This window comes from Grammomys surdaster, unplaced genomic scaffold (genome assembly GCF_004785775.1).
Source record: "Grammomys surdaster isolate TR1022 unplaced genomic scaffold, NIH_TR_1.0 98, whole genome shotgun sequence".
In the NCBI taxonomy this organism is placed as follows: Eukaryota; Metazoa; Chordata; class Mammalia; order Rodentia; family Muridae; genus Grammomys; species Grammomys surdaster.
The window spans coordinates 4,826,755-4,841,563 of record NW_021604577.1 but is presented as its reverse complement, the minus strand read 5'-3'; the positions used below and the strand labels follow the sequence as shown (position 1 = coordinate 4,841,563).

The 14,809-nt window shown below is 35.9% G+C and overlaps 1 protein-coding gene across 1 annotated transcript in view; it reads right to left on the bottom strand.

The window, feature by feature from the left end:
* Mis18bp1 (MIS18 binding protein 1) overlaps positions 1-13,297 on the bottom strand; it is a 37,128-nt gene extending 23,831 nt beyond the window's left edge. The window contains exons 1-6 of the mRNA XM_028782482.1: positions 12,784-13,297; positions 9,723-10,189; positions 6,666-6,739; positions 4,930-5,060; positions 4,197-4,284; positions 3,176-3,324 (exon numbers count right to left, since the gene is read on the bottom strand). Of these exons, the coding sequence (XP_028638315.1) occupies positions 3,176-3,324; positions 4,197-4,284; positions 4,930-5,060; positions 6,666-6,739; positions 9,723-10,189; positions 12,784-13,297 (1,423 nt within the window). The remainder of the gene's footprint in view (positions 1-3,175; positions 3,325-4,196; positions 4,285-4,929; positions 5,061-6,665; positions 6,740-9,722; positions 10,190-12,783) is intronic.
* Between the last annotated feature and the right edge of the window lie 1,512 nt (positions 13,298-14,809).

Genomic DNA, 14,809 nt, shown 5'->3' with positions numbered 1-14,809 from the left:
GTTGGGGGTCAGTCTGTTGCTATGTACTCAAATGCTTACTTCTGAACACCAAGATCTGGTTGCCTCTGACAAGCATATTCTCACACACACCAAACGTTATGTAAACTTTATTCTCTGACTGGTTAAATAAATGGGGAGAATAGAGGTAGACAGAGTTGGGTCATGAAGCTGGGGCATCACCATGGGCATGACCTTTGAAGTCTCTATTCTCAAGTTCTACCCAGTGTGAAAGAGAGTCCTCTCCTGGCTGCCTGCACAAGACACTATCCTTCTGACACCTCCAGACCAAGATGCAGAAACTCTTGGCTTCTTCTCCAGCACCAAGTCTGCCTAAACAATGACATGCTTTCTACCATGATAATGGACTGAACCTCTGAAACTTGGACTCTGAAGCTTGGAACAATGGTGTCTCTTCACAGTACTGAAACCTTAACTAAGACAAACAGAGTAACTTACTTGCTTATGTGGGAACCTTAACTGTGGCTTATTTTGACAATTGTTGTATCTGGTGTTTATTTCTGCAGCTCCTGAAAACTTACTGTTTTCATTTTTCTTCATTTCTGTGAATTCAAAGATGGAACATTAAATAATTTCATAAAAGATTAGCTGGTTTTCAACAGAGTATGATGATCCATGCCTATATTCTCAACATCCCGGAGACTAAGGAAGATGGCGTGCTGACAGTATAAAGAGACTATCTCAGGAAGGGGGGTGGGGAATGGATAGAAAGAAAAAAAGAAAATAAAGGAATAAAAAAAGAGTTTAAAAGAAGGAGGGGCAAAGAAGGAGAAAAAAAATGGAAGGACAAAAAGATATACAACTTTTCCACATTAAAGAACTATGAGAAAAACAATCTGTATAATGAAATGTCATATATATTCTATTCATTGTAATTCGATTATAATAAAATAATTTTTGTACCACAGACCATTCTCCCAAAGTATGATTCAGTTCAAATCACCTTTATTATCATAAAAAAGTACAATCATATTGTTTATACCTGCGTTGAACCTATTGTTATATCTAAAAACAGAATAGTATATAGTATAAATAATTGTATGAATTCACACATCCTGTACAACCTAACTGCACATCAACAAAATAAAAAGCTAGTGGTTATTTCTCTTATTTCATTATGTGTATGAAATTATGTTTCAGTTAGTTTATATTCTTCAATGTATAACTAAATTTTTTGACACTATTTTTGAGTTGTTATTATTGCTTTTTGAGATTGGGTTTTATCCTATAGACCAGGCTGACCTTAAAGTCCAAATTTTAATTCCTGCTTCATTCTCCTAAGTGCTAGGATTACAAGTATGTGCCAGAATACTTAAAGGCATTTTATTACTCTCTTAAGAACTGTAAGACACAACATGGCTGGGCCTAACCCTGGAGATTACTGTAGAGTATGGGAGGCTGATAGTCTAATAAATCCTTTGTAACATGCTTATACTATAGCAAAGACAATTTTTAAACTGCAATACTATGATATGATGGTCACAGCAGTAAATATGAAAAACTACATGTTAGATAATTAAAATACAATCACGCTATCTTAAAGGATCATGGGTTGGCATTTTAAGGTTATTTATATAACCTTATTGTTTAACATTACGCATAGTTAAAGGTTGCTTTTTTTTTTTTTACCTTTAACTGTGTTTGTGAGTTTGTGTGTGTGTGTGTGTGTGTGTGTGTGTGTGTGTGTGTGTATTTGTGCCCATGTAATGACTGCAGAGGCCAGAAACTCCAGGACTCCCTGGAGGTAGAGACTCAGGCATCTGTGAGCTGCTTAGTAAGGGTGATGGGAACTGAACAAAAGCAGGGTCTCAGCAAGAACAACCCATGCTCTCGGCCACTGAGTCATCTTTCTAGCAGTAGTTTTTGTTATTTTCTCATAGAGAGTATAAAAATATACGGATGACAACAAAAATAATCATTAAAATATCATTGATCAAAACCTGTGATAATACCTAAAACTTCATAAAATAATTATCTAAAAGTATCATAAAACAAAAGATACAATGCATCATCTTAGGAAAAAAATACAATTATAATATAGTATATACCGTACACAGCATTTACTAAAAGGAGATGCCAAGCCTTATTCATCCCTAAATTTCTAGCATAAAGCCATGTTCATAATGGATTGGTATTTCATATGTGCCTAGATAGCATATTAAGTAGTTTAACAAACTCTCCCTTTTAAATTTGTGTTCCATCCAACTTATCACACGTTTTCTGTAACATTTGCAACCATCATAGTTACAATGCAGATCACTTTTCTAAAAAGCAGCCCAGGGTTATTTTTCATTTATGAGTAAAAAAGGCAGTGGTGTGGAGGTAATAGCAAGTAATAGTAATCCCAGGATTCTAGAAGATTCAAAATGTCCTAGAAATGATAATAAGCAACCGGCAAAACTTAAGAAAAATTGATGACTTTTGTAAAAAGGAAGGATTGAGAAAGAACTAAAGTTTTGGTAAGTGAAATTTCTGCAATCACAAATTATTGCTTTCTTTGAACTAAAAAAGATATATAAATTTCCAAGAGAAAGGGAGTTGAAATGACATAACAGCATTAGAGAGAGCTGCAGTATATGTACATCTAACATGGTCAGCATTTACCACATGGTCAGGTTTGCCACAGCGTCAGCAAAAACAACGTGCAAGTCTCAGAAAATTTAGCAATCTGTACACATCTTAGCTACTAAGTCAAGGGAAGATCCAAGAAACATACACAAAGGATGTCAGTAACTTCTATCATTTTCATACAGAATTTGTGAAAGTGGGGCAGTGTGAGATGCGGATTGCAACGTTAAAAAGAGCTGACGTAGAACAGTTCCACCAACCTCTACAGCACCTGCTACTCAAGTGTATCTGCAATGTCCTCCATAAAGTCAAATAGCACTAGTCTCTACCACAAGACTGCTGGTCGTCTAAACATAAGCTTTCATTAATGTATTTATCAGGGGTTTGGGACTGTGATTAAGGATTTACTCCATGAGATAAAAAGACCGTTGAAGCAGAGTCTGCAATGCAGTCACCTTAGAATAAAAAAGAAGGAATTTTAAGGTCCTAATCAGTCAAAAAACACCACACCACACGCCACATACTATACACAGTGTTAAGGTTATGTAAGACTCTACCACTGCAGCAACAAAGAAAAATTCAAACCTACCTAAGCCATCACCATTAAGGTCGTAAGTGATGCTGGCCTTTCGGAGGACATCTGTTTGTTTATCTTCTGCATCATTTTTTATCCATTTTTGTTTATTTTGGGATCTTGCAGTTTTCTGTCTGGTCTCACTCTTGTTCTTTTCTTTAGCCCTAAAACAATTGTATTATTGTTTTCTCAAATATTGGTTCTCAAAATTGAGAGAGAGAGAGAGAGAGAGAAAGAGCGCTAGCTCAACTCACAAATAGGATAATAATCAAAGAGTTCAAGAGCAGACTGGGCTACATAGTGAGGATAACCTGGTACATGAGACCCTTCTCAAAACAAGTACTTTCTATTGGGAAGTGGTCTATTTTTATAAGTAAGATTTACTGAGACACAGACATGCTCATTCAATTTACACTACCTACAGCTGCTTTTCTATTGAAAAGACAGAGGTAAATTGTTGAGAAAAGAAGCAACATGTCCAGAAAACTATCATCTGGTACTTTTCGGGAAGAAACAGTCACCAATTCCTATTATAAGTGACCTGGTCAAGTTGAAAGCTCTCTATCTCTTACTAGCTCCTGAAGAACAAGAATTAATAGTTTTTCTTTCATTGACCCTACCCCTTGTAATGAGTACCTAGTAGGTACTCAAGAACTACTGAAAATTAATAGAGAAAAATGAATCAAGAACCTCAGTCCAATATTTAACAGCTACACATCATTCAAAAGGTAGGCAATTGATGAATTCTCCTTAGAAATGTGTCTCCAATTTTATTTTCTTTTTGAATTTACTCAAAATGACAGAAATTCTAATAAAGGTTTATTAGAATTAATTTATACAACTCCTAAGATCACAAAAATCATCAAAACTACCACACAAACACAAAAACTCAGCAAACTAAAAACCACTTTACACTGGTTACATAAACATATACAATTGAAAAGGCACATTATATTTTGTATCTAAAATGATTGCATTTTAGGAATTATAACTTACACCTTGATAAAGCTGATTTTTAAAAATGTAGATAGTTTACCTTAATTGTTCTAGAAAATTATCAATGTATTTCTTCCAATCTTTGGGAAATCCAAACAGAAATTTTCTTGTAAAAATAGAGGGATATCCTGTGTAACAATGAGCAAAATAAATATAAAATTATTTTAATTTAAAAATAAGAAAATGAAATTATTCAAAAGCCTAGACTTTTAAAGAGGTCTCTCTAACTCACTATCAGTCAAGAAATGTGTACTTCTGGTTTACTATATTCTAAGTACTAATGGAGTACTGAGGACCCAACAGTTAAGAAAATAAAGATCCCCATCATTACACACTGAATTTCTAGTATATACGAGAAAAAGCAAACCCAGGAAATAAAATTCTTTGCTAGACTGATATCAGAAAAAGTAGTTAAACATATTCATGGGAGAAAAGGAAAGGACAGCAATTTCAAAAGGAGGTAGTCAGGGAAATTCTACTGAAATAGAAGGACAGGTCATGGGAACCTGAGGGGATGAGCCATGTGGTAAAATGGAATCCGAATATTAGAAATAGGGAAATGCCTTGTGACAGACAGCGGGTTTGTTTGTGAAATAAGACAAGCAGAGCTGAACTGCAATGAGGAGTCAGTACTAGGCAAACACTGAAGTGAGTTACAAAGGTCATGACTGTGTGGGACATTACAAGAGGTAGGGTCAATTTATGATCCTGGGATTTATTTAGGAAAGAGGAGAGGATATGGAAAGCTTTAACTAATAACGATGCCCATTTACCTGCTTCTTTCATGGAAACCTGGTCTATCAGTCCTTTTAATATATAAATGTTGCCTGATAAGGTCCTAAGTTCATTGTGTTTAATCCGCTCTATAATTACATTACTATGCCAATAAATATCAGCCTCATCTCTAGGGGAAAAAAAAAAGAATAAGTTTAGTAAGGTCAAAATATTTACACTTTACCAGGAACTGTATATACATATAGAAGCATACAAACTTATAAGGAAGTACTGATTTTGAGCAAGGTATATGTAATCTCAACACCTTGTACATAAAAGCAGGAAGACTGCTCTGGATTCACATACTAAGTTCCATGCCAACGAGGGCTTCACAGTGAGATGCAGTCTTGATGTCACCCTCCACTCCAAAACACAAGTACTCATTTTGTACTCTTAGCTCCCACAACAATAACAGCATTATTAATCTAACTACAAAACACCTGAGGACTAACCAGTACACAATTCAACTGCTTGGCTAATGTGATCCTCAGAGTCTATGCCAAAAAACTATACTGTGGTCAATCCATCTATATATCTGATATAAGATACAGCATTGGAAAGGAAAGAAAAACTGTTAACAAACATGTGCTGCTGGCAACATCTGACATTTCAGCTTAATAGTTCCTAAGCCTTCAAAGATTTTTGGTGGCCCTTTTCACATTTTTGTTGGCTTTTCGTAGAAATGTTATTTTTATTTATTCAGATGGTGTCTTGCTGGGATTTTTTTTCCACATTATTTATTTTGTGTGTGTCTACAATGGAATTCATATAGAACAGAAGCAGCTTCTGGAAATCAGTTCTTTACTACTAACATATGGGGCCCGGGGACCAAACTAAGGCTGTACAGCCTTGCAGCAGGCTCTGCCCTTGAGCCATTTTGCTGGTTCCTGCATCTTACTATGTTACCCAAGACAGCCTTGGACTTGGACATCCCCCAACCACCTGAGATCATCGATTACATGTGCACCTAACTTCCTCCCTCATGCTTCATGATCAAAAATGTCAAGTAGATCTATTTCATTTTAAAGGTTTTTTTTCATCTTTTTAAAAATATAAATACATAGGCAAATGTTTTTACCTACACATAGTACTTATAATACCCAAGGCCAGCCTAGGCTACATGATACACTCTCAAATCAAAAGCCTTATTATCATATTAGTATTAAATAATATTAATAAATAGTAATAAATAATAATTATAATAACATTAATCATATTATTATCATTGCGCTAATGAAAAAGTTGAGCTTCATAGAGTAGAAGTAATTTGTCCAAGTAACATTGGTAGTAAGCAGTACTAGTGGGAACCCTGCAAAGGCACTCCATGCTGCATCTTAGACATGAAAAAGGGCATAAAGCTGTAAGACAGAGTAGACCAGTAGAATTTATATGTTCAACCTTGAGCAGTATAACTGACATTGTGTCGGCACGAGTTGTTTACTATGGGGAAGCTAGTTCAGAGTTAAAGTCTACTGTCTGACAATGCTTTCACTTCTGAGAACCAAAAGTATCAATTAACATGTAACTGCCTGGGAACTTTAAATAATTTTGATCTTCTCATGGATCAGTAATTTACATCAAATAACTTAAGAAGGGATTGACGTCATGTTTTGCTTTTGCTTTCAGTTTATTACCTCATGAGAACATGTTTTATAGGAAGATGCTATTTGTCACTCATCACTTACATACAGCCAACTTAATCGTTATTAAAAGAACATTTAAATGTTATACTTACACCAACTTTCCTTCTACACATATAGCAGTATTATTATTGATGACTTTAATCATCCATTCCTGTAGGTGGACTACCTAATCAATCATAAAAAAATATATATATATATTTCTTGTACTACTTGAATATAGTATTACAGTTAGCATTTAGCATTAGAAAATGTGAATTACAAGAAAAGCTCTATGTAATATTACTGATTTCTTAGTAGCCATCTATACAGGAATCAGCCCATTTAAAGTACCAATTGTTAAAACTATAGTATTGAAAGAAAGAAAAAAATACAGAAACTTAACTGAAGTTGTACTATATGGTTTGCCTGTAATACAGAAGGATCTGCATTTTAAATACTCATACAAGATGGCTTAGCCAAAAGGAGAATCCTAACATATACAATGAACCACCAAATCGTATAGAAAACACAGCAACTTAGAGAGATGAAAATGTTAAATGTATCATATATCTTGTCTCCAAATATATATATACTTTGTTTCTATAAAGGTCACAGCTAGCAATAAAGATTCAATTCTATTACCAAGTAAACAGCTGAATAACTCAGAAAGTGACTTTAGTGTAAGTAAAATGCCATTAAAATGTAAAATTTTCCATGAACACTGAGAGTAAGAACATTTATAGTTCATAACAATTTAAGACGAAGTGTTTCTAAGTGGAACTAAAGTCAAAATTAATATAACTAACGAGTGAGCATTCACTTTAAATAAAAGTATACATTTTTATATAAAAACAAATTTCCAAGAAACTTTAAACTGAACCAAGAAAAGATGCTAAAATGGGAGGGCAGTCTTTGGTATTGCATTTCTTAATTATCCTTTTATATAGATAAATAGGTATCTGAAATTGTAGCTCAATGGTATACTGCAAATCCCTGAGTTTGATTCCTAGAACTGAAAAAAAATGTTTTGAAGAACAGGATTAATACTGTTTCTTTCACAATTGGACATACAGATACAGGGAGGTGACAGGAAATATGAGGACGTGTTCCATGTGCCTTAGATTCACTAGTTCATGTTATCTTTACAATTCGAGGAGGCAAGTACCATCTCCATTTTACAGAAAAATAAGTTGTAAAATATATCTAAATGGGCTGGTGAGATGGCTCAGCGGTTAAGAGCACTGACTGCACTTCCAGAGGTCACGAGTTCAAATCCCAGCAACCACATGGTGGCTCACAACCATCTGCAATGATATCTGATGCCCTCTTGTGGGGTGTCTGAAGACAGCTACAGTGTACTTACATATAATAAATAAATAAATAGTTTAAAGAAAAAAAGAAAAAAAAATATATCTAAATAACTTTCCTGAAATATATGGCTAGTGACATATGTGGGTTACAAATCAAATTCAGCCTCTAGAATCCTTTGCTCTATTGCTTATTTAAAAATATGCTGTCATAAAACATCTGCTCAATAGTCACACTGTTATAGACACTGGGGATTTGACAAGAAATAAAATGGCTGCCCTTACAGATTCAACATTGTCTGTGTATGAGAACATAATGAAAGGAAGTAGAAGACGGAAGGAGGTGGAACACATAGTTACAATGAATAAAGGCATACAAGGATGCTTTAAGACAGTTAAGTAAAGTCCTAGAGCAGTGAACTGAATAAAATGAAGTATAAGCCACCAGGTTTATAAGATTTTTCTGATCAAAGAACAAGTTTAAAAGCCCTAAATAGGTAGCATAAAAAGCACAGTTACTTGAAAGGGGTAAGCAAGAAGGAATAAAAAGTAAGTTTAGAGATTCATGAACTAAAGGCTTAATGTTTTCTTCTGCAACTGGAAGTTACTAGAATAATAGAGTTGAGAGTTAACCTATAATGGTCATAACCGGACAATGGAAATCTGCATGGGATGAAACTGGTAATGATGGACATGCAAATGGCATGAACTAAAGACGATCTTAGTGATGTAAAACTATTGATCAGGAGGTATAAAGATTAGTAAAAGGGTAATGATAGTAACATGAGATGCTTCTGCACTGAGAATCCGGCACACGTGCTAGCAAGAATGACGTATAATGAGCTAACGAGTAGAGAGTAAACGTAGGGAAGAGATCATTAAAGAAAAAGAAACCAAAGGGTTGTTTGTAGAAGGCCCATTTCAGTTAGAGCAGGGTAGAAATATATCCATAGGATATAAATGACAGGATATTGATAATATATCTCACAGGTTGAAGAGGGAACCATATAATGAAGAAATGAGGATGAGTGAGAGACCAGGTCAGAAGCTGTGGAATATACAAAATATGAATTTAAGTTCTGGAAGGCTTAAAGTTCTTATGGTAACTGATATAAACAGGCATGGTAGAGACGAAGAAGTACTAGGAAATCTTAGAATAATTTTATTCAAATTTTATACATTTAAGTCAATATCCAAACTTTTTATCACTATGTCAAACTTTAAATATTTGTAAATGATACAATTTGTAGCAAATAACTGAGATTATAGAATTGTAACCACTTCATCATTTCTAAAACTAAGACAGGATTACATACTATCTCAATTGGATACCCACTACTATGCACTTAAAACTTAATGGACATACTTTTGTTTTAATTGTCCTTTTTCTTTGTTTAGTCTTGGAAGATCATGCCTAAGTTTCATACATGCTTGTATTTCTTCTTGAACTGATAATACATTTCCTTCAAAAATGTACCTCAATGCAACACAGTTTGATGCTTTAAAGTATTTTACTGTTCATCTCATATAAGTTTTATCAAGAAAAATCTCAATCTTTTAGCTGTTATAATTCCTTTCTATTTCAAATGTTAATAATTCCTCAAAAGTCGGAATAAAAGTAGGACCAATGTCAGTGTTCATCTCTTTTAGTCATAAGTAAAGTTTACAACTAGCAATAGAGCAAGATAAGAATCAACAACCGAGTCACCTTACTTTCAGCTCACCTGTTTTTTCACTAGGCTTATAGTGGCTACCATGAATAATAAAACAAAAAATAAAGCATAGAGAGTCTAAACCTCTGAGGAACAGAGATAAGGAGGCAACTAAAAACAGAATAAATACTTGCCTTGAATGTCTCCCTACCTGATATTGTTTTACTTCACTTATAACAGTTTCAAGCTTTGTAAGTTTTCTTTGAGACTGGTCAGATAGTGTTAAATTAAGTCTTGGACTCACACGTTTAACTTTAGATGTATTCTTCATGGGATCTTGAAGAATAGTCCTTCTAGACATCATTTCTTCATTTTCTTCTGTAATATCCTCTTTTTTAGTCCTTTTTGTTGTCACATCATTATCAGAAGTAATAGACTGGCTATGATTCTTAACAGGAACACAAATAGTACTAATGGTGTTCATATCAGTATTTTCAAACTTTTCATAAGTAGAATTAACGCCTTCCAAAGCAAATGTGTTCTTTTTGGACACAGTGGTTTTCACAGGCCTCCCTTTTGAATGAAGAACTTGTTTGCCAAACTGGGCTCTAGTTAATGCTTTGCTTGAAATGCATGAAGCTGAAACATTTTTTTGTTCTTGGTTCAGAATTAGAGGATCTGCCAAAAGTAAAAAACAATTAACAACAACAAAAAATTATAGAAAGGTTCTATGGAAATTAAAAGTTTTAAACTGCTTATATTAAAAAGATACCACATTAAGAATAATCCACCCTCAAGTTCAATTTAAGTGTCTTTAGTTTTTGGTTTTGTTTTAAGACAATCTTTCTATATAGCCTTGGTTAGCATCAAACCTACCTCTCTGCCTCCTGACTGATGAGATTAAAAGTATATATCACCACACCCACTCTTATAACTAAAGGTACAAAGGGTACAAAGTTAGTTCTTATTGCCCACTGGAAACTACCTAGAACATTTAAAACTACTTTGAAGTAACTGGCAAAAAAAAAAAAAAAAAAAAAAAAAATGACAACTGCAAACATAACAAAACAACAACACACAAGAGTCTACCACAACTTAAATTGTACCTTTCCACTTTCTTTTACTGCTGCTGTTGAATCTTTTGTTTGCTGGGTGTGATGATTTGAATATGAATGACCCTCCCACCCCCATAAGCTCATCTATTTGAAGGCTTAGTCACCAGGGAATGGCACTATTTGAAATGATTAGAAGGTATGGCGTAGTTGGAGAAAGTATATCCCTGGGGGTAGGCTTTAAGGTTTTGAAGCCTCTCTGCCTGAATCTCTCCCTGTCCCTGTCCCTGTCCCTGTCCCTCTCCCTGTCCCTCTCCCTCTCGCTATCCCTCTCTCTCTCCCTCTCCCTCTCCCCCTCCCCCCTCCCCTCCCCCTCTCCCTCTCCCTCCCTTCACCTCCTCCACCCCCTCTCTCTTTCTCTGTGGATCAGGACGTGGATCTTGGCTCCTGCTTCAGAGCCTGCCTGAATGCCACCCTGCTTCCCTACCATGGTGATGGTGGACTACGCCTCTGAGCTATAAGCAAGCTCCCACTTACATGCTTTCTTTTATAAGAGTTGCCATGATCATGGTGTCATTTCCCAGGAAAAGAACAATTACTAAGACACTGGAAATGCTTGATGATTCTAGGGTAACTTGTAGGTTGGCACTTTAGAAACGGAGGAAAAGGTCTTCAGACCAGTATAGTATGCTTTCATAATAAATAACAGTGACATAAAAAGTTCCCTTTAGCCAGGCTTTTAACCATAGTACTCAGGAGGCAAGGCGGGCAGAGCTCTGTGAGCTGGAGGCCAGCCTGAAGCTCCAGGACAGCCAGGGCGACACAGAGAAACCCTGTTGAGGGGTGGGGGTCAGGTTGAGCAGTGGGGGGACAAAGAGGGAATTGTGTTAGCTGGAGAGATGGCTCAGTGGTTGAAGGCACTGACTGCTTTTTCAGAGGACCGAGGCTCAAATCCCAGCACTCACATGGCAGCTCACAACTGTCTTTAACTCCAAGATCTGAAACCTTCACACAGACATGCATATAGGCAAAACACCAATGCTCATAAAATGGAAATAAATTAATTTAAAAACGTTTCCCTTTACTATCTCCTTTTGCCTTCATTTCAGCTTCTATACTTACTGAGAGAAGGGAAAAAACATTAACGATTTCCAAATTATAATTTGTCTTTTCAAGACAAAAGCATACTATTAAGCCTCTGTAAACAGTCTTGAGCTGTGATTCCTCCTAGTACAAGCAGCACCAAAGACTAGAATATAGTCCTCAAAAGCCATGGGAGCTATCTGCTTTACTCAGATTTTGGATTAACAACACATTCCACCCTACTGTGTACCAGAGAATGCCAAAGTCCTAAGTGGCTGACCACAGGTACTATCAGGTGATTCTGACTAAGGGCATAAACACACAATTAATGAGTTTGAATCTATCCTTGAAAATTCAAAGACATAATTACAAATTCAACAAAAATTTATATCCCTTTGACCTTTTGTCAGTAGGGCCTCATTATGTAGTCAGGATTGGCCTCTACAATACTACTGAATACTAGGATTACAGGAATAGATCACCACGCCCAGCTTTCAACATAATGATCAGGCCTTTAAAGAAATGAAAGTTTGTCGATTAGATAAATAAGGGCTGGCAGTATTATTTGTATTTATATTCTAAGTCTTTCCATTTAATCCATTTTAAATACAGAAGTGAGCTTTTTTGATATATAAAGAGAATTAACACTTAAAATGTGTGCCAGAGAAGAAAAAGATCATTTCTATGTGTGCACACCAGACAAGGAGTCATCAGAATCTCAAAGACAGGAACTTATTTGCTCTTAAATCCTACTACTAATTCTCACACTCCTATACACACAAAGTATATATTTATATACATACTCCATGATAGATACATATCAATAATGTGTTGTATTCATACACATACAAAATGTATTTATACACATATCAAGTAATGCAACATGATATATATTCCTGTAATCCCAGTACTCAGGAGACTTTCAAACCTGAGGCCAATCTAGACTACATGCCTCCCCAGTGTTGGAATTTGATACCATGTCTGCAGTTCTCTCTCTTCTGTGGTACCACAAAAATTACTTTCACTGGAATTTGAGAAGACATTTTAGTACTCTGTTCATTATTATAAACAAAATCTTAAAACTGACACATTAAACAGTTAAAAAGACATTTCAAACCCTTAGATAATCAAACTAACCTCCCAATGAAGAGTTATTGGATTGGAATGATATTTTTTTTTCCTCACAGATATAGGTATGTTGCAGCCGAGTTTTCTTGCCTCTGTCAGGAGGAAAGACTTTATTATGTTCACATTTTGGTGATCCCAACAGGTTCCTTGATGGTTGTTCTTGTTTGTCAGACTGTACTTTTTCTTTCATTCTTTGAAAGATTTTTCCTGGTGATTCATAAATCATATCCACATTGGGTTTTATAACACTGACATCAGGAGAGTGGTTTGAAAGGTTATCTTCCGATAGCATGGTGGATTGAAGTACATTTTTATTGTTAGAAGTTGTAATTTCTAAAAACTGATTCTTTTTATGACCATTCAGTTTTAGAGAGGACTTCTGATACTTCATCAAGTCTTTCACAGGAGTGAGTGTGCCTGAAGGGATGCTGTCGATAAAGACTGCATCTAGAGGCATATTTCTTGTTTGCAATGTCCCAGAAGACAAATGAATTCCTGAATGTTTCAAAGGTGATACAAACATCTTGATAGGACGGTGGCAACAAAATTCTTTTTATAAAAAACTTAACACAAATTTCTAGACAGAACTTCAGAAGGAGTCCAGAGAAACCTGTAATGAAATTAACTTTTATCAGTTTGGTCCCTTTAAAAAATTTACCAATTTTCCATTAACAACATTATACCATTAAGAGGCTTAATTACTTCTTATCAACACTAGAGAATATATAGCTCACAAAACAGATTGATGTTTAATGTGTTTATTAAATTACAGTTTTCATCATTTTTCAAAAGAAGAACAGTTTGGCATTCAAAACTGCCTATTAAAAAAAAAAAAGTGCCCCTGGAGCTAAGACTGTCCCACAGCCCTCCATATCCAAATCCCGCCCAGAGAGAGCTGGTCTCCCAGGAGTGCTGCTAAGTTCATAGGTGAGACTACCACTTTGCTCCAATAACTGGAAAAAGAGGGACTCACAGGTACCACAGAGCAGCCAGGAACAGGATCCTTCCTGTCTCCATCAGCACCCAGGAGCTAACCCTGTGACACAGTTCTCCATAACCAAATCTTGCTGGGAGAGAACTGGTCTCCCAGGAGTGCTGACACACCTAAAACCACTGGCTCAGAGGAGGAACAAGCTACAGCCAGACAAACTAAAGAGACAGCAAGACAAACTAACTCCAGACATAGCCAGATGGTGAGAGACAACTGCAAGAACAGAAGCAACCGAAACCAAGGCTACCTGAATCCTCTGAACCCAGATCTCCCATGACATCAAGTCCTGGATACCCCAACATACTGGAAAAGCAAGATTCTGATTTAAAATCACATCTCATGATGATTATAGAGGACTTTCAGAAGGACATAAATAACTCCCTTAAAGAAATACAGGAGAGCCGGGAGGTGGTGGCGCACACCTTTAATCCCAGCACTTGGGAGGCAGAGGCAGGCGGATTTCTGAGTTCGAGAGTTCAAGGCTAGCCTGGTCTACAGAGTGAGTTCCAGGACAGCCAGGAAATCACAGAGAAACCCTGTCTCGAAAAACCAAAGGTAAATAGGTAGAAGCCCTTAAAAAGGAACACAAAAATCCCTTAAAGAATTACAGGAAAACACAACCAAACAAGTGAAGGAATTGAACAAAACCATCCAGGATCTAAAAATGGAAATAGAAGCAATAAAGAAATCACAAAGGGAGACAATCATGGAGATAGAAAACCTAGGAAAGAGATCAGGAGTCACAGATGCAAGCATCACCAACAGAATACAAGAGATAGAAGAGAGAATCTCAGGTGCAGAAGATATCATAGAAAACACTGATATAACAGTCAAAGAAAATGCAAAATACAAAAACCAATGAACCCAAAACATCAAGGAAATCCAGGACACAGTAAGAAGACCAAACCTAAGGCTAATAGGTATAGAAGACAGCGAAAATTCCCAACTTAAAGGGCCAGTAAATATCTTCAACAAAATTATAGAAGAAAACTTCCCTAACCTAAAGAAAGAGATGCTCATGAACATACAAGCCTAAAGAACTTC